The 21,415-nt window shown below is 35.2% G+C and overlaps 1 protein-coding gene across 1 annotated transcript in view; it reads left to right on the forward strand.

Annotated features, from left to right (window-relative positions):
- FAT4 (FAT atypical cadherin 4) overlaps nt 1–20,111 on the forward strand; it is a 156,733-nt gene extending 136,622 nt beyond the window's left edge. Inside the window, exons 11-17 of the mRNA XM_072405808.1 lie at nt 710–1,017; nt 8,229–8,314; nt 9,506–9,685; nt 11,312–11,436; nt 12,441–12,652; nt 15,409–15,670; nt 17,243–20,111. Coding sequence (XP_072261909.1) covers nt 710–1,017; nt 8,229–8,314; nt 9,506–9,685; nt 11,312–11,436; nt 12,441–12,652; nt 15,409–15,670; nt 17,243–19,101 — 3,032 coding nt within the window. The 3' untranslated portion in view covers nt 19,102–20,111. The remainder of the gene's footprint in view (nt 1–709; nt 1,018–8,228; nt 8,315–9,505; nt 9,686–11,311; nt 11,437–12,440; nt 12,653–15,408; nt 15,671–17,242) is intronic.
- Nucleotides 20,112–21,415: the final 1,304 nt, after the last annotated feature.

Raw genomic sequence — 21,415 nt, forward strand, 5'->3', positions numbered from 1 at the left:
TAACCCTTACTCAATTCCAAGAAAAAAAAATCTATGGTTGATCTTCAATGTAATTGTATGTACAAATTAGCTTTACTCTCCTCTGGACATTCAGTGAACTGAAACTTCAAAGTGTATTAGGCTTTACTTGATTTTACAGTGTATGAATATTGTTGCTTAGTACAGCTGTGGTCAAATATCTGTCAGCATGTAATCATATTTAGGTAAGATTAGTTTTACCAGGACTTTCATGGGTCATGTCTTAATAAACTGTACCCTTAAATAAATTTGTATTAGTATTTATCTGTGCTGAAATATATTCGCTTTCTGGAGTAAGAAGAATAGATTTTGATTTCCTTAACTGGCACACATTCATTCTGTCGGTTTGTGAAGAAAGTGTATGAATGGTGTTAAGGGCAATGCCTAAATTTTCCCTTCCTGCAATTGAGACATATAAACTAGGATACTAGGGTTCTAGTTTCTCTACATTTTATACCATGCCATAATAAACTCTGAATAATACAGGAATATTTTACCAACACATAATGAATAAAAAGCTGTAACGAAACCATTATAATAAAGCCTACTTAGGAAGGCACAAAAGATCCTAAAAAGCTCTATGTTGGTTACATAGTAAAATGTTGTATTGGAAGTAGCTTGCATGAATAGAAGTCATCAAAAAAGTGGACACATTTTTAATACCACTCCTTTTTTTCTTGTTGTTATTTAGGTGTCTTTGGAAAACACTGTGAATTAAATAGTTATGGATTTGAGGAGCTTTCCTACATGGAGTTTCCCAGTCTGGACCCCAACAATAATTACATTTATATAAAGTTTTCTACCATTAAACCCAATGCACTATTGCTGTACAATTATGATAACCAGACTGGTGATACAGCTGAATTCCTTGCCTTGGAGATTGTAGAAGAAAGGATGAGGTTTTCCTATAACTTGGGCAGTGGAACATACAAGCTAACTACAATGAAGAAAGTTTCAGATGGACATTTCCATACGGTGATTGCACGCAGAGCTGGAATGGTAAGGAATTCTGTTCTATTATTTTTGCAGCATTCAGTAGCGTATGAAGTTACTTAGTTGATGATTATCTTGCTTTATTTTAGACTTAAAAAAAAAAAACTAATAGCAACCTAGATAAAAAAAAAAAATAACTAATAGCAACACGAAAAAACAATGTACTGTTGAAAAATCTCTATAAAAGTAGTTATATACTATTTGACTGTATACAAAAACATGTGCACACCCCCTACAAATGTTGAATTTCAAATGTAGAAAGCAAGGCCTTTAGAGACATGGTCTATTAAGTTTGGTGTGAATGGCACTGACCTCAACCCTATTGAGTCCCACTGGGATGAATTGGAATGCAGTTATGTCTTTTTGTCCAACACCAGTACCCGACCAAATGCTCACAAATGTGTTTCCTTTGAATTTGAGACAAATTTCGTCAGTCACCCCCACTATCTTGCAGAATGTATTTATAGTCACAGATGGGGACCAACTGTATAAAACACCCATGATTGTGAATTGCTATTTCCAATGGGTTACGAATAGGCATGATGATCAAATGTAAATTATGGTTATATAATGTATCTTGAAGAACCTTGTTTTGGTGGTGGTATAATCTTTCCCAAATTGTTTAGTCTTTGAGGATTTCAAACATAGAAAATACAACCTAGTTTTATGCATTGCTTTGCTATGTTAAGTAATAGCAAAGTTATATAAAAAAAAAACAAATGTAAAATTTGCTATTGTCTATAAGAGTTATATAGGTACGGAAGCTGAAATGTTTAAATAATTCATACAGGTCAGTAATAAAAAGGCAATGATAATTGAATACATTAAATAAGGTTTGTGTAGATGGATGAGGTGGATGTCTATTGTGGGTTAAGTAGACATATACTGCACAAGGTTTTAGGAAATGTGCATACATTGTGGTCAACTTTCATGTGTTCATAAATGCACCAACGTACACTAAATCATGAGATGATCAAAGACAAAATTCTTTTTGAGTTTAGCATGCAATCCAACCATACAGATTTGCAGCGACATCAAAAACCTGGATATACAGTTCATAACTACATATCTATTATTCTTGGTACAATAATCCTGCCTAGTGTTACTCTATTCTTATATGACAAGTTCAGATATTTCTGTTTCTAATATTGAACTCTTGGCAACTCATCAGTCTTCTGCAAACTACTAACATGACCATTGAAAAAATAAAGAAGTATTGGAATTCGGTTTATACCTAATAGAGGGTACTGCCATAAAATGTACATCTTTAGACATATGTTAGACAATTATGTGGAATTTGGCATTATAGTTGGATTTAGCTATGTATAGTTTTAAAAGGCTGCATATTGCAGCATCCTTTGGGGGCACCCACATCTGGGTTTTCACCTTTTTAAACCATTTATTAAAATAATTTATCTTTATTATATTAGGCACAGTTCTCCTATTCCCTTTCTCCATCTTTTCATTCTTCCTATCCCTTTTGGCTTCAATAAAGCTGTCCCACTGCCCTAGAAACATTTACTGTGTGTAATAAGTATAATGTATTAGGGATTTAGGAGGTCAAGGGAGAGTTCTATGAACAAGGTCACTTTCCTTACAGATGAACTCCAGGTATAACTTATAAGATAACATTTAAAACACATGTATGTGATCTGTCTTACTTTGTATTCCTGCCCATGCAATTCTGAGATTTAGAGAGCCCTGCGAGTTAGTGCAGCAAACCTGTTGAAATAGTGAAGCAAAAGAAGGAAAATACATCCTCTTTCAATTCTGTGTCAAGTAAAAATGGAGAAGCATTATGTGAAAAATTAAAGTGTACCTAAACTCACAATTTTCACTCTACATAAAAAGGGTAGACAACCTTTTTCGGTAAAAATGCTGTTTGTGTTCTTTTAAGTGCACTGCCCGCTTAATTCTAATTAATGGGAGTGCAGAGCCTCCCGGAATACCTACGTCACCCAGGAGGCTCCTGGCTGCTCCTTCTGCACATGCCCAAACATTTCGGGCATGTGCAGAAGAAGCCCTTTTGAAATTGCCGATCTCACACATGTGCAGTGAGATCGGCAAGTTTTTTCCCATCTATTTCACCCGATCTCGTGCCTGCGTTGGGTGACGTCGAAAGAAGAACCTGAAAGAACACCTAGCGCGCCAGCCTAAAGACGGATGCCAGGACAACACAGTGTGACTTTTTTATGTTTTGAGTTGTTTTTGGGTTTACTTTACTTTAAGCATGCTCTTACCACTTACATATAATTTAACAAGGCGAGTAGCAGCTAGGTTCTGGTAATCAAAAGCATTTCATCATCTACCAATGACCACCACTTTAAAAGAGAAGCCTGGCAGTTTGCTGGTCTGGAGCAGGGGTGTGTTAACACAATTCCAAGGAGAAAAGACATCAGCAATAATCTCAGAAAAGTAAATGTTGCTGCCCATCAATATGTCAAGTGTTAATAAACTATTTACAAATAATCTGAAGTCCATCATTCTATAATGAGAAAGATTATTCACAAGTGGAAAACATTCACCAAAGTGTCCATCTTTACAGGAGTTAGAGAGTTACATCTCAGGCCTCAGCATGTAGAACTTGAGTGTAAGAAGCATATTGTTCAACATCCTTCTAGTAAACTATGAAGGGAAATTTTACTTTGCTTTGTAAAGGTATTTATTTGTACAAAAAATACTCCATCGCATGCAAGAAAAAAACAGTTTCTGCTTTCGCATAATTGGATGGAAGTCAGCAAGAAAAGTAAAAATTGCTTGAAAGGTGAAAAATATTTTTGCTAATTGATCCGTCCATATTTCTTCAGAAGATCTACAAAAATGGAAATACATAGGGGTTTAAGGCTTTTTATTTAGATATGGCACATGACATCATGGGCCCCATTCGAAAAATCTTACATTATGTTTTATATGCTTAAACTGTGCATTAGTCAACTCATCTGCAGCCAAATATATTGGCTCATATTTTCTACAAAAACAGCACATATTGTATGCCTTGCAGTATTTACACATGTGGTAACCCACTACCATGCCATGCCATGTCTATTAAGGAGAGCTGGAAAATGAGATAGTTAACTTGGAGACAAAATAAGATCTAATACAGTTTTTTTTCAGAAATACAAATTTAATTTCCTAAATATCAATTCAATCTAAAAGTATCTATGTTTGTAAATTAGAAATTTACTTTTTGAAAATGGACATTATGACACGGTAAAACAAATGCAGCACCCTAGTAAAATGACCTAGAACCTCCTTTACCTGTCCAATGTTGGTACATACTATAAAAACATTGTTAAAGGTAACTGATGCTTCCATTAAACATGAATAGTTATAAACTTCCCATATTTACATTACATCTATATTGTGATGTATGTTTAGGAATGGACAGCATTACAGAAGAATTATAATAGTGCATCATCATGATTAATTAATACCACTTTCTAGCTAACAAAAATATTTAAACACGTCTTGCACTCTTTACTTAGGTTATGATAAATATGTTGCTCTAACCCTATAAAATGGTGTTAAGATAACAAAAGCCTTCAGATATTCCAAAGACAAGCCATGTGCATTTCCATCTGCATTGATCTATACCATACATTTCCTTGTCACTGTGTAAAATACAGTTTGATTTTCTCTCTGCCTCTCAATGCTATGGATGAGGAAACATAAACTTACATACATTGAATGCTAGAATAGTGCATAGGATGTCATGATTGTTCTGTAGTTCCTCTGCTTGTAGCACCACCTAATGGTAGTGAGAAGAACTACTGATACCTAGTACTAAAATTTCCTGTAGAAATCAAAATATTTATGGCAATAGTTAGGACTATATGCAAAGTACACAGCAACTATATGAAATGTATCTGTGTATATTTACTCACATACATACAACTTAAGGTAAATTTTGTGTAATGTAGCTACACTGTGGGTTGCAAACTTACTGAGACTGATTTACTAAAAGTAAATGTTAACCTTGCAAACTGACTTAGCTTTGTCAATATGGTAAAACTTGAAGAATAGTAAAAAAATGTTTTACTTTGCTCATGACTAAATGATGGAAGTAAACACGGCTTTACCCAGTTCAAAATATGCAAAGTAACTTAGTTCTCCTTTAATAGTTTAACCACAATAGCTCAACAAATATGATGCAATAAAAGCAAAACATTTAAAAAACTATGGTCTCACCACAGTCCATCCCTGTTGGACATTGAAAGATATGTAGCCTCATTAAACCTATTGGCTCACATGACATGACATGAAAGGGCCATTACATTAAACAGCTTTGCTTACAATTCAGGATATCCCATCTTTGTAAAGGTGCCACGATATCATGTGACTCTACATGCCAGCCTTAAATTTAGTATTAAAGAGATGGAGTGTAGATTTTTAATAAACATAGAAAATGTGTATGTGTAGCCATTAAACTTTTGATCCGTGTTGACAGACATTGCCGGAAAAATTTGGCAAATATTCAAACTTTATTGCAGGTGCAGTTGACCTGCATTTGTCTTTCTACATAAACTTTTGCATTCCTATAGACTTGTATGGGGAGAGAAGCAGTTCTTAAGTTACCAAAAGCCCACCAACACAGGGGCTAAAAGTTTGCATTTGAACTTAGGAGATTTGGCGACAATATTGCTCCAATATTATGTTCAGACCAGTGGTTTTGGCAAGTAAATTTGAGTCGCAGAATTGTTTGGTAATTTGACAGGTGGTAGGAGGGGGTAATGTAGTTGTGCATTTTTTTCATGCCATATGTAGCATTCAGGGGCAGTTTTCCTCCCATGCTGCCTCCATAGACTTGGTTTTGCTTGTAAACTCATGAAAAGGCTATTACAAGTGAGTCCAATTAAAAAACACCTGAAAGAGCCTATCAGTGACAGCCTATTACTACTCTCAGGTGCCCAGTGTCTGGGGGAGAATGGGGTGCATGCCATGGAAAAATATCATTAGTGTAAACTTATTCCCAACACCTTTGTCTCTGCTATACAGGAGACATAAACATAAAGGTGCATTTGTTGTAAATTTTATACTTGAAATACATATTTTTTTTCATTAAAAACACAGATGCAGGCTTACTTATTTGTTGGTATTGTGCAGCAGTATTTGTGCATAAAATATGCAAAAAGTATTTCTCAGGTACTTTGGAAATTGCTTACATGTGGCAAAGAGTAGCAGACCAGCTACATTAATCATGCAAAACAGACTTCCAATTAAAAGCATATGCTTATTTTCCCCAAGATTACTCTTCCACTATTCTGGCTCTCACCATGCCTTTTCCTAACCCAAATATTTGTGAGCCTGAATGTAAATTCAATTATTTATATTTTCTGTATTGCAATTTTCTGTGGAATTTTAAAGTAACTACATTTCAGTTTCTCTGCCACATACAATTTTTGTTAAATGTAACATGATTTCCACATGTAAAACTTTACAGTCTAGGTCTGTCCTCAACCCACAGGATTTCAAATCTGTCATTTCCTAAGGTGCAATGGGAGTTGGTGAAAACCTGGTAAAAGCATTAAGTTGTCATTGATGAAATATTACAGATTAGACAAGGATAGACAGAACGTGAACGGGGGACTGAAATAACACAGCACATATTAAAAAATGTCACAATGGCTTTCAAAAAATATTATCGGTGTCATTTTTATATTATATGTATAAACATATCATCACAGCTTATTTACTCAGATCCAAATGACAGGAATAAATACAACTTGAAAATGTTCTTAAATAACAAGGAAGGGAGATATATTGTAACGGCCTATTAAATATAACCCAATCTATGTGAATGAATTAATTAATAATAAATACATTTACTGCACATTATTGTAAAAACCCAGGCAAACATCGAAATCCAATATACAATACTTTTAGAGTCCACAGAAAACACAGCACCTGACACCTGACAGTACCTGATTTTTCTTTGCTGCAGTTCAGCATGGGCTATTTCAGGGTCACAGTGAGCTGCAGCTTTCTGCTGCGGGCTCAACTGCGATTCCATCGTCTCCAATTCAAGTCAGTGATAAGGGTTGGGAACCATTTTTTGCAAGTGGTGCCTGCAGATCTTGGCATGATTTCCAAAAGCATCATGTAGCTTGCATGTTGTTGTTTGTAGACTTGCACCATAGGTTATTGCCATTGGCACGATATGCCTCTTTATCTGAGCAGCAGCAGTTTCCTTGCACCCAGGAATGGAAAACTGCCAAATTTTACATCATAGGTTTAAAAGAGCTCTAACCTAATAGTCTCCTCATAACTAAACAACAAAACGATAAGCAACACATTAATGCACACATGACACCATCACGTTGTTGTCTTCTCCTATTATCCTTCTGCTTGCATTGCAATACAATTGGATTGGCTCTATATGCTCCTGCTCCGTTCCCCAGTCAGACCTCTGTTGTACATGGGACCACAAAAGCATGATAGAGAGTAAATGCAGGTACTTACAAACATGTAGTTAAAAATACAACTAAAAAACATAATATTTAATACAGAGCTACATTAATGTGTGTCTTTATATTTGTTTGGAGTTCATATTGATTGGTAAATGTATTTTTGGTCATTTTAAACTTCAGCCATGAATTTCTTTCCATGATTCATTTGACAGGGGTTAGGCAATACTAAAAAAATATGTTTAACAACATGGCTGTTTACCATGACCTATAGCACTGTGTTAGTGTTACAGACTGTAGAAGGTTTGCATTTAAGTTATTATCTGTATAATTTAGCAAGGGGTTCAAGTTTAATACCAAGGCTGCAGATATGGGCGTCCTTCACCCATGGGGTTATTTCTGACAATTTAATAACCTGCATTGGATCTTTAAAGTGTTTGCAGGTTTGGTGTTAATCTTTTTCCCCTATGTATATGATGGTTATGTTTTGTAAGCCAACAGCTGTGGAGTATACTATCATTTCCCACACCCTTCCACCTGCACCTGACCGCTGATACTACCATATTGTGTTCTCACTCCCTTGACAGCCATAGAGTTAAGATAGTAATGGCAACGGTTCCAAAAATGGACTTGTTTGGAAATTTGACTCTATTTTTTCCATATCGTTATACATTTTAATTTTGCTTGTATAGCTTGAAAAGAAATTTCACATGTATTGCTTTAAATAACTTAATGCTGCTGTATAATGTTTTACAACACCGTTGTGCTTTTGGAATATCCATTTCATCTTGAATATAAAACCTTTTATTGCAGGTGGCTTCCCTGACAGTTGACACTTGCTCTGAGGACCAGGAACCAGGGTTTTGTACCGTCAGTACCACGGCTGTTTCCAGTGACTGGTAATTTTCTTTTAACATTTATAACAATGCCAGATGGGACAAAGCAATTTGTTTAACCTGGAAAAACACATTTGATTATTAAACCAGAGGGGAATTTTTCTGTTTCTGTTGATTCTGTTGTATAGATATTATACGGTGTCTTACAAACTTGATCCCCCTGTAAAACTGTTAATAAGTGAAAACGTCATCCACCTACTGTTGTTTTTTTCCAGTGAAAATTCTTTTAAATTTCACAAGACGTTCCCTGCAGACACAGTTACATTTATTAACGATATGTTTTCAAGACATGCTGATTTCCACTTCCTACCTGATTGTGCTCTATAAAATTTTGTACTATATTACGCATTCATTTCAGGGAAACTTACATATTCCTACTGGTAGTAGATGTCTTCTACAATGGTAGTTCCAGATATTAGCCACTGGACACCTAACAATATGATTTTCTTTCCAAGTTCATAATATTGTTCTTTAAACATGTTTAGGTTAGCTCACTAAACATTTATATGTTTCCTACTTGATAGGCAAACTCTTAGAGGCTCAGTGTGCAAGTGTAGCAGAATGTTGTACAAAATTTTAGCACCATTTCCTCCTAGTGTCAAATGCAACTCCTCTACAATTTTTAAAAGACTTTCAATTGGAATTATTGGATTTTTTACATGTACATTGTTACATTGTTAATACCTACAGTGTTAGGTAATATTTGCATCTATTTGTCTAATGCTGGTGGTCATGCTTAAAAGTTATCAGAGTGAAGTATCAGAAGTACAGAGCGACCCGTTGATTTTAGAGGTAGCTTTACAAATCTAAGCATCTGCTAAAGTTGGTGCTGTGATTTAATTTTCACCCCGGTTAAATATAGTTCACCATATATTAACATATAATACAACGAGAGAAATAATCAACACTTCCCTCCTAAAGAGTAGCTTTGGTATATTGCAAAATTACCTTCTTTTCTTTTACAGAAAGGGTTGTCTGTTTCAAAAAATAATACAGTTTGGTATATGTCCTGTGTTGAAGTTCTAAAGTCTAACTTTAAATCTGTGTATTTATGAATAGTATAAAAGCATGTGGTATAAGTATGTGTATCTTCTGTTGAGTCTAGACAAAAAAGCAAAGGTGATTTATGCTATGATCATCATTGCTAAAAAAAAAATTAATTCGCTTTGCAATGATTCTTATTTCTTGGAACAGGACTCTGGATGTTCAGCCAAACAGAATAACAGTGGGAGGTATCAGATCCCTGGAACCAATACTACAAAGGAAAGGACAAGTACAAAGCCATGACTTCGTAGGTTGTATAATGGAATTTGCAGTAAATGGGCGTCCTCTAGAACCCAGCCAAGCTTTGTCAGCACAAGGAATTCTAGATCGGTATGTCTTATAAGCCAAGCAATATGATAACATAATGACACCATATTATTTCTTTGAAGTCTTACTTTAAATTATATATTTTTTTTAAATCCAAGACAATGGAATACAGTTACATTAATCAAAGACACATATTTTCATTAATGCATAATACAGATGCAGGACAATCTAAAATGTATAGTATAAATCTATGTGTTAAAGTTTGTAAGTTCTAATAATATACTATAAGTGTGAAGCCGGAGCCAGATTTCCCATACCCATATGTTAATCTTAAAGCTGACCTAAATCCAAACTTGTGTCCTACCAGTTTTTGGTCCCTAACCTAATCCAAATGTTGTTATAATTACCATATTGGAGCTTAGGTCTTCCTCTGGTTCCCAGGAAAAGGAAACAAGTGATGTTTGGATTTGTTTAGGATACCAGGTATAGGAAAAATAATCTGAGTTTCATTTTGGGTTTAGCTCAGCTTTAAAAGCTAGTATCATTTAATGATATCAGTTCTCATATTTCAGTCTTATACATATGTAATGTAATTTTCTTAAATGATGTCAAAGTAAACATAATACAATTGAATGTAATTTATTACAAAGTTTATTATTTAACAGTAAAGGTTAGAGAAACACATACAATTTATACCATTATAGTTCACTTGTATGTAGTGTTTAATAAATATTATTTTAAAGCTCTGAAAAGGTGAATGGTAAAACTATTCATTTTAATGGTTACAATTTGAGGTTTTTATGTGTTTATAACCAAAATGTCAGTTTCATTCTTTTTAAATGCACATTACACACACATTCATCATTCCTTTTTCCCCTTGGGCAAACCATGCATCAAGAACCATGTACATGACGGTTTATTGTTACATTTCTGAATCTATCGTACCTTTGTTATATTCACAATTACAAAAAAATATTTATTAAAATAGGACGTCAATTCCATAGGTTAATGATATTATTAATCATTTACACACACGCACATGATTCTTGCCCTTGCTATGTGGCCATCAGTAAAATTTTGCTGCTAGAAACTTCATCACTAATTAGTTGGTTGTCCTTTCTTTCAATGGGATTTCCCTTCCCCTCAGCAGGTCATACAAGCAGATTTCCTGAGTCACTTTCAGATGAATTTACAGGGTCACTAGTTATCCCGTGTGTCATGTTTTCAATTTTCCCTAATTATGTGAAAGCGAATTACCAGGGGTCACTAGTCTTTCCATGCGTCCTCATAAAGCAATATTCTTGAAACATAAATGTTTTTTTGTAAAATAAGAAAAAGTGCACAACACTAAAACTACAAAAAGCTAAGTATATAAATAATATGATTGTAATATTACCACCAGACCAATGCATAAGGCACTTTCACAGTGGAGCTGCATACATCGAAAATCCAGACAACTAAAAAGAGATCTAATAATTTTCTTGTACCCTGATTACAAGACACAAGCCTATATTAAAATTACAAGATGCAAAAAACATTCTACATGGAAATATCCTCTTAAAATCATTCTCACCTTTCTGTTAATTTAAAAGTCATATGGTATATTAGGAAAGCACATGGTAAAGCTGTCACCTTAGTGCAGAGCATTAAAGATCTAAAGCTTTTTTTTCTGTCCCTTTGTGTGTCTAGGTGTCCAAGATTAGAAGGAGCCTGTACTACAAATTCTTGCCAAAATGGAGGAACCTGTGTGGATAATTGGTTCTGGCAGCAGTGTAACTGTAAAGATGGCTTTACTGGAAAGCACTGCGAAAAGTGTATGTTAACTTTTACATTGCTTTATAATAACCTTACTTCACTGGGAAAATAGGCCATGGGCCCACAATATATAGTCATTCATTTTATGTGCTAGTTTTATGCGGTTCTTGGTTAAGTGTTATCATGCGTGCTACAGGTGTTTCTGTTCCTTTCTCAGATCTGGTACTAGAATTTACACAAGGTTTGCAGGCTTATTAAAATATGTGATTTGGGGAAATCTTTAACAAGAAAACTTGTAGACCTTTAACTTTGTGCTCTTCCATGTTGGCATGAAACTAAATTCTAAATCTTAATTTCTTTACATTTATGCATATTTTTGGTTGAAATATATTTATAAAATGTAACATCAGGTGTCTGCTTGGGCAGAGTGGGACAGAACTTGGTTCATTTGTTCAGCTGAGTGTAGAAGACCTGCTGTCTAGTATACCAGTAAACTATTTCCCCAAGCCAGTAATGGTATAGAGTGGCTTTGATGGAAAAGCAGGGCTTCTAGTTACCAGCCACAGCCTTTTTTTTACTTCGCAGGGTGCTGAGATAGCTTATTATTTATGTTAGTTGTCCCAGATTTTAAAGTTAAACTCTAGGAAAACAGAAACAACACAAATAATTACAAATATAATATTAAGTACTTTTTTAAATGCAAATTTGACCCAGTATTAGCTTCTTGCAGTCCCTTCAGCACTGGAGTGTGGGCCTGCTTCTTCTATACTTTCTCATGACAGGCTGGGGCAAATCCTGGATGACCTCAGAGGAAGTAGATTGAATGATTGTAGCGATCAGACTAAGGATTTCCAGTGGCAGGAAAACTTACTGTTGAGAAATATTGCAGCAAAAGCTGGATTTGTTATTTTATCTTTAATGGGCATTTACATTACATCTTCCTTGTTTAATCTATACATCTTGGATATAAACCCGTCCACCCATTGGCCGCTTACCAATGAATGACGTTTTTTTGGGTGTTTTTTTTCCGATAATCCATTAATTTGTTCTTTTGATTTTGTAGATATTACTGCAGACACCGCTTTATCTCTTGAAGGCAGAGGCTACCTTGAGTATGCCATCAGCCAGGCCAAGAAACGTGAATATCTTTTACAGCATCGTAGTGTGGGTGTGGAGTCAACATATGTCAATCACTTAGAGATAAAATTCCGAACAAGAAGTGAAAATGGCCTCTTACTTCAGATTCATGAAATTAGCAATTACACAGCTATAAAGGTATTGATTTGCAAATATTTATTTATTATTTACATTGCTAAAATAAATAACTTGCATTTTGTTTTAACATTTGCACTGTTGTACATAAAACTAATTATACATACATATTGTATGCTCAATCTAAAAATGCAAAAGTACTGAAAATAATATGCTGGCACACTGGCTTTACTATCATTTTTGTGGCCCATTGGATTGTACCAGTTATGCTAGTCTTTGGTTACTTTTACTACTATAACCCGTGTCTGATTTAATTTTGCCCTCCACTGTATGCTTAAATGTCATTTTAGGGTAATTTCTACTGCATTACCTAATGAAGATAGCTGAAACTGTCAGCAGATGTCAGATTTACCCATGATAGTGGCCATGTCCTTTATCTGACCCTGAGAATAAAGGTTGTAACTTGAGATCCTGTGTGAGCAGAAGATTCGTAGAATCCATTTCATACTTGCAGTATGAAACATTACTATACCCCCAGATATACACTATATATATTTTTGACGGATTATTGTGTACATTTTATGATAGTTATAAGTTCTACAGTTATTCAATGTTAGAACATCTGTTTTAAAATGTCATCGTAAAAGTGGCAGTCCATGAAAGATCACTTAGTCTTATTGCAATGGTAGTCATTCCATGAGCTGCTCCATTCCTATTTTCTGTATTTTTCAAATCAGTTCTACTCATTATGAGCCATTTGACATAGTAGAACACAGTAAATACTGCACATTAAAATGGCTTTGCCCAAGCAAGTGCCTAAAAAAACACGTTTGATCTATAACTACTTTAAGTCTAATTTGCTCCAGATTTGCCCCTATTGTACTTATTCATTTGTTTATTTATTCTGCAAGTCATTTCAGGTCACGAATTAAGCGAATGGTTTTCAGGAGATGTATCCCCTTCCAATTACTTACTTTGACTTTTGTAAAATTGCTGTACACTGACATTAATCAGCTATGACAATTGAAACTGTGAAAAGTTCTCCCTTCTATGATCATCCGTTAATTTATAAGAAAACATCATACCTAATTTTACATTTGGAAACTTATCTTTTTTATTTGTCCAAAGATAGCAAACTTATTAAAGACCTCAAAATGAATTTTTAAGCCAGAAAAATGTCCCTATTTGTCTTTTCTGTATTTGTTATCCTCTCCTGAAAAGAACCTGATAAAATTTAATCCCTGGCTGTGGCTCAGTCAGGCCTGTCATACTTCAAAATAAGCATAGTAGTGATGCAGGCTATAGGCTTTCAAAGGTCATTTTATATTTAAAAATAAAAAATAAAAATAGTATATATATATATATATATATATATATATATATATATATTTATTTATATAGTCAGCTGTTGATGGTGGTAACTAAATTCTCCATTTATTAGGCATCCTCCTTTTATCCATTTGGTATAACTACATTATTGTGTGTTCCCGGGTCTTTTTTGCCCTTTGTGAAAAGATACTGTTGCCTTGTTTATAGTGATTCCAACATTAGGCTTTAACAATCAATATTTTATATGTCAGCACAGTAACTAGCATCAAATGTTATCCTTTACAGCATAATGAAAGTTATGATCTCATTGGTTGTGTCACAGATTAGTGTAAAAATGGATATCAGTGAGACAAAACCCTTAAATCATACTTACATTACGGAAAAATATATTTCCACTTATATGGGGAGCCTTTCAGATTATATAGATTTTCTTCATTTTTTTTTGTAACCAAAAGATAGGTGATTTCAAAATGCCTTTGAAACAGTATAGTCTTAATATTTGTTATTACTATAAAAGGAGTGTATGTTGAAGGAGATAAACTTTCCCAAAATAATAAGTTTAAAAGGTACAAATCCTAAACTTTTCCATTCTTTTTTAGAGTCACCTTCTTTCCAGTTATGCTATATGTTCAAATAGGTTATAAACTTTATACCTTGCCAAAAACGTAAGCTTGTAATGTTTCTCAAATAGGCTATCTTTGTGTAGCTTTCACAGTATGTACTTCACCGTAGAGAAATGGAAAATGTTTTATGTTTGCCATCTTTTAACTTCAGTTGGTTAAACAGATTATGTTTTTATTAGGTGAAGCAGAAAATTATCAACTTAACATAGGTTTCTTTTCTCCTATAGAATGCATCATGATCCAAACCTAGTGGAAACACAGTAGACCAATTAAAAGTCATTTTAGTTATAGAAGATGAATATAAAGAATATAGAAATAGTTATTTTGGACTCGTAAATGGCTGCAGCACTTTAGTCACACTTTTATATTACTGTGTTGAATATGTATTTATGTTATGGTTGAAAGGGGGTTTTGTGGTTTGGTATGAAAGATTTTTTTTCCAAAATGTGGGACTTTATAGGGAGTTTCAAGCAAATGTCGTGCCAATTCTAACTGCCCTATTTATCCATTCCCAATTTAAATTTATCATGGGAAAAGTACTTGGGTAAATATAATAAAAATATACTTTAAAACTACATTGCGGGGGCAGGTTGGTCACAAGTCACAAAGTAGACCCCGTTAATAAGGGGTCTGGGTTTAAAAAGAAATTCTCAGAGCAGGAATACAGAAGCTCCTTTTGAATTCCTTTTTTTTTTTTTTTTAAGTACAAAACCCATTGTCCTTGTTTATAAGTCATAAGTAAAAACAAAAAAAAGTTAACCATGGCATGGCTCACCTATTTCTGTTTTGACTAGCTTTAAATCTAAATTCCAGGTTTTCTTTATTAGGCAATGTGTTCACCTAGACATTTTTTTCTTTACATTGCAGGTCAAAAATGGAAAACTCCATTACACATCTGATGCTGGAATTGCAGGAAAGGTAGAGCGAAATATCCCTGAGATGTATGTGGCTGATGGTCGCTGGCATACTCTTCTTATGGAAAAAAATGGATCCACTACGAGTTTGTCCTTAGACCAAACACACAGCCGAGATATTCATCACGTCACTCAAGATTTTGGAGGTCTTAATGTTCTTACACTTCAGATAGGAGGAACTCTACCTGGACAGACATCCCAGAGCACCCAGAATGGTAAATATTTGATGTAATACATAAGTATCAATATTCCCTGTCATAAATGATACTGTGATTCATTTAGTTAGAAATGCTGCATATGATCAAACAGAATAATGAACCTTTTAATTTTCTAGTTTTTTATGGGTGTTTGGGATGCATTTTAGCTACCCCATGTCTCTTGGGGTTCTTGAAAGTGAAATCAGGGTGGCAAAAGTGTCCTGTTCGTCCTCTCATGTATTGTACTTTACAAATATGCTAGGAGTCAGCCTGTTTAACAGTATATCTGCACATAAAAATGCATGCATAGCCAAGCCAATCAATTTAGATTTTTTTCCCCTAATGTTCATTGTTTAATGTTTTCTGTTTTTCTTCTAACAAATGGGAATTTGATTAGCCCAAATAATGTACTATCCACAAATAAAGAACAAAACCAGTTGCACCATGTACCCCAGATGAGCAATATGTCATTGTGTATGCATACTAAAGGTCAGGTCATTTTAGGCTACTCTTTCAGTGCCTTAGGTTTCCAAACATTTTTAGGATGACCAATGACATGTCAGTGATATATTTTTATGTAACTGGATAGTCTAAACTTAACTCAAATGTGCATACCTTTCCAGTTGGCAGACTCCAATGGCAATAAACATGTTTCCTCATGCCATTCACTATAATAGTATTGTTCATTACATATTGATTATTTGAGCATGTTTTATATGTAATACAAGTTACCTTACTCCTATACTTTCTCATGCAGTAATGAAATTCTTACCTGGCATTGTCATTACTTTAAATGTAGTTGCATCTGGTAGGAAGTTCATTTCCCCATTAAACTAAGTGCATGTGATATGCTGGCATAAGTACTTGTAATTGTGAATTGCTATAACATTGTACAGAGAAGTCTTCTCCATCCGTTCTAGAGTTCTAGATGTTTGATCCACCGTCCTAAGTATATAACCATATTTCTCACCTTTGCATCCCTGATCATTAAATGTCTGTTCTTTGTCTTACATTATCTCCTGTCATTTTTGTTTACTTTAGTTAAAGCCAAATATATGTTCTTTACTAAATTAAGGGTGAATTTATTGTGTGTTGCATTTGGAACAGTTGATCCACAGTCTTTATCCAAACTCCTTTGTTCTTGAGAATGTTGTCCGAGCCAAATCCTCGGGTGTACTTCAGTCATGTTCTATTTCCTAATATAAAGGATTTACACCTTTTTAGTGCTTTATCATAACATTTATCTCATGGTCCTAAGTAGACCCTGTATTTTCCTCATATGACCCCTGTTACTCTTTTTTTTTAGACTATGAGATGCTAAAAGGTTGATAATTAGGGGGCATTTTGCATTTCTATGCTGATATTAATGGATCTCATGGCAATAATCTTTCTTTTCCAGTTTACATATGTTCCACACATTTGTTCATTTCTATTCTACCTTATACCGGTAGTATATAATAGCAATGTTTTTTCCACCTAGATTTCATTGTCATAAATGTTTTACTTAAAATACATTTTGTTAATAATAAGGGATGCTGGAATTATATTACAACCTAAGCCATAATTCTCTTTCTATCTTTCTTGTTTTAGGTTTTGATGGTTGCATTGCCTATGTGAAGTATAACCATGACAATCTACCATTCAGTGGTAAACATGACCTGGTTCGCATAACTAAATCAGAGTCATCAACTAAACTAGGATGCAGAGGTCCTAACATTTGTGCCAGTAACCCATGCTGGGGGGACTTAATGTGCATTAATCAGTGGCATGCATACACTTGTGTACCACCTGGAGACTGTTCCTCAAACCCTTGCCAAAATGGAGGAAGCTGTGAACCTCATGCCCAATCAGGATTTACTTGCATTTGTCCTGAATCGCATACAGGAAAACATTGTGAAACTGTTGTAGCTTGCCTTGGTGTAGTTTGCCCTCAGGGTAACGTTTGCAAAGGCGGATTACATGGGGGACATGTATGTACTCTTATTGCACAGACTGAACAGCTGTCACTACCACTTTGGGCAGTTCCAGCAATTGTTGGAAGCTGTGCTACAATTCTTGCTTTGTTGGTCCTCAGTTTGATTCTATGTAATCAGTGTAGAGGAAGGAAAAATAAAGTGCCAAAAGAAGAAAAGAAACCAAAAGAAAAGAAGAAAAAGGGAAGTGAAAATGATGCATTTGATGATCCTGATAATATTCCACCATATGGTGATGATATGACTATTAGAAAGCAACCTGAAGGAAACCCTAAGCCAGATATCATAGAAAGGGAAAATCCATACTTAATATATGATGAGACAGACATACCACACAGTACAGAAATAATACCTAGTGCTCCTTTAGCCATGCCAGAAACAGAGATAGAGCACTATGACATTGACAATGCCAGTAGTATTGCTCCTTCTGATGCAGACATCATTCAACATTATAAACAGTTCCGGAGTCACACTCCTAAATTCTCAATTCAAAGACACAGTCCTCTTGGTTTTGCCAGACAATCTCCACTGCCACTGGGAGCAAGCAGTTTGACCTATCAGCCATCCTATACCCAGGGGCTTAGAACAGCAACACTTGGCCATTCAGGCTGTCCACCACCTAACCCCTTATCTCGTCATAGTCCTGCACCATTTTCAAAATCATCAACATTCTACCGAAGTAGCCCTGCACGGGAACTCCATCTTTCATCTTTGGAAATGCACAATGATGTCTGCCAGCCTGGTATATTTAATTATGCAACCCGACTTGGTAGAAGAAGCAAAAGTCCTCAGACCATGGCAGGACATAGTTCCAGACCAGGAAGTCGACTTAAACAACCTATAGGGCAGATTCCTATGGAGAGTGGGCCACCAGTTGGTCTTTCAATAGAGGAGGTGGAACGACTTAACACTCCCAGACCAAGAAACCCAAGCATTTGTAGTGCAGATCATGGCAGATCTTCATCAGAAGAGGACTGCCAGAGGCCCCTATCAAGAGTAAGAAATCCAGCAGATGGAATTCCAGCTCCGGAATCGTCATCTGATAGCGATTCACATGAATCTTTTACATGCTCAGAAATGGAATATGACAGAGACAAACCGATGGTGTATACTTCAAGAATGCCAAAACTGACTCAAGTCAATGAGTCGGATGCAGATGATGAAGACAATTATGGTGCTAGAGTAAAGCCAAGGAGATATCCTGGCCGCAGAGGCGAAGGCGGGCCTTCTGGTGCCCAGTCACCTACAGCCACTCTACCGGCAGACAGTACTTTACCCATGAAGCTAAGCCAGCAAGCTGGTAATTTTAACTGGGACAATCTCCTAAACTGGGGTCCTGGTTTTGGACATTATGTAGATGTTTTTAGAGATCTGGCATCACTTCCAGAGAAAGCATCTGCAAATGCAAATGAAGAGTTAAGAGCAAATGCATCTAAGACCGCTTCCAAAGATGGAGAAACAGAACAGTACGTGTAGACGTGATATATAGCTGGATTGTCAAGATGCAAAAAACTTATGACAGTCAAACATTATATGTTTGTTTACAAGTAAGCGTCTCCATTTCAAGAACTGGCCAGTGGACATTCTTTATTTAAGGAGACAACTTTAAAATAATAATGTTTCTGCTGCTGGAAAGGACAGAGATGTATTTAAAGCAATTGCGTTCTGTACTCTATTCCTTGCATGTATAACACTACAATGCCTGATTTCCAGCATGCACAAAGTTAAGTAGAATCCTTCTTTAATCTGGTTCATTGTGATATTTTTCAGTGTTGTAACTGTAATGTTATGTTTCTCAATTATGTTTGTAAGCCAGATGTAGTTTAATAATTTTGGAACAATTTCTCTGCAGAAATAGTGATGTTTGAGAAAATGAAGCAGTCTCTGAAAAAAGAAAAAACTACCACAATGTGTACACTTTGACATTGTATTTGTTTTATAGATATCCACTGCACAATGGCACAAAATTCAATTTATCGACATTAAAATAACACAAAAAGGGATTACAATAAGGTCAATATGATCAGCACCTTATGACCATTTTTACATTATTTTTTATGTTTATAAAATGAAGCTGCAATTCAAATTTGAATTCTCTACTTTGGAAAAGTATATTTTTGTAATGACATTTCCAAATGCAAAACAAGGATGTTAAAAAACATTAATAAAACCCATGAATTTAGATCTTCCTGAAACCTTCACTTAGACATTTGTAAATCCAAACAAACAAAACATCACTTTTGTGATACTTTGTACTGTGGAACATTTTTTTATAAGTGCTTTTACCTGACCTATGTTTTTGATACTGATGTTTTTCCTATACTGTATAGTTTTCTTACTTTCAGGGAAAGCAAGAAAATGCTTTTCTGTTAAATCTGTTACTTGTGTAACATTCATATTTTTCAAATTTTGATACAATTGTAACATATCAGTATGCCTTTTCTTCTTGTAAATGTCAATAATAAAATTAAAATATTTATTTAAAATTGTGTGGTTGTAAGGTCATACAGCATGGTGCATTTTAGTTGAACTGTATATGTACAATAGCCTAAAGCAGCATAAACTTGCTTACCTGCTTAGAATTGTGTTCTACTTTCCCCTCTCCTTGCTCTGCGAATGGGCCAGCATCTTTACCAAGTCCTCTTCTGGATTCAGGATCTTGAGCGATTTTGATTGATCGGACCAGAAATGACACTCATTCTGGGTATGCTCAGTGTACATTAAAGAAAGCACTTCAGACAGACAGGTAGTTTAATTTTATTGCAGAGAGGACACCAACTGTGATAATCAACTTGCCTGGTCTCAATTGTTTTATTTTTAAAGTATAGTTCCGCATTAAAATAAATGAAAAAAATCTGCTTACTGGGTTTGATAATGGGCTGTGAAGAAATAACTTCAGTAGCATGGCCCAAACTCTGTAAAGTAGTTGGTCATATTACAATATCCAAGCAACCTTTTACACAAATAGAGTTGTTTGGGAAGATTAGTATATGAACAACATGGCAGCTGGGATGTGAACCACCCTATGAAACGCCATGCCACTAGATGTCTAATTCTGTCATATAATATTGTAAACCCAAGACCACCAGGACAATTCAAATACACCATTTGATGCAAAAGATTGCTTCTTTTAGTAAAAACTACATGTCAAGATGTGTCTAAAAACAGTGTATCCGGGTATTGGTGGCCAGAACACATTTCTTATTGCGAATGTAACTGCATTGCTCATTAACGCATCTTCTATATGTTAATTCATTGCACTACCAATAATTGTGAATAAGCAGTAAAAAAGTTGATTTGTTGTACTTCACCGCAATACATGGTATTGCACTACTGTCCATTGTGGTGTCCTGCATCAGAAAAAAGGACAGCATGTCTGATTTGTTTTAGTGAATTGGCAGCCCATCATGCATTTGAATGGGCTGCCTTAACCCAGTTTGTGGCAATGTATTGCAGAACGCCCCATTACTGAGAGGTTTGAATGGGGTCTTAAAGTCAGGCTTTTCTTACCACCTCTCAAGTTTTCTCCTTCTTAAAACTAATCCTGATACTATGTCATTCAACTGTCAAATGCTAGAATAAAAGTGAGCAGTATAGGCTGCTGCATTTGACAGTTGAATGCCAGGAGGGAGGTCTAAGTAACAATAGGAAGCAAGGCTTAAAGAGACAATGGCCTGATTTAATAAAGCTCTCCAAGGCTGGAGAGAATACAGTTTGATCAGTAAAGTTGGGTGATCCAACAAACCTGTAATGGATTTCTTCAAATCATTAGCTATGTGCTAGCAAATGT

This window comes from Pyxicephalus adspersus, chromosome 3, assembly GCF_032062135.1.
Source record: "Pyxicephalus adspersus chromosome 3, UCB_Pads_2.0, whole genome shotgun sequence".
NCBI lineage: Eukaryota > Metazoa > Chordata > Amphibia > Anura > Pyxicephalidae > Pyxicephalus > Pyxicephalus adspersus.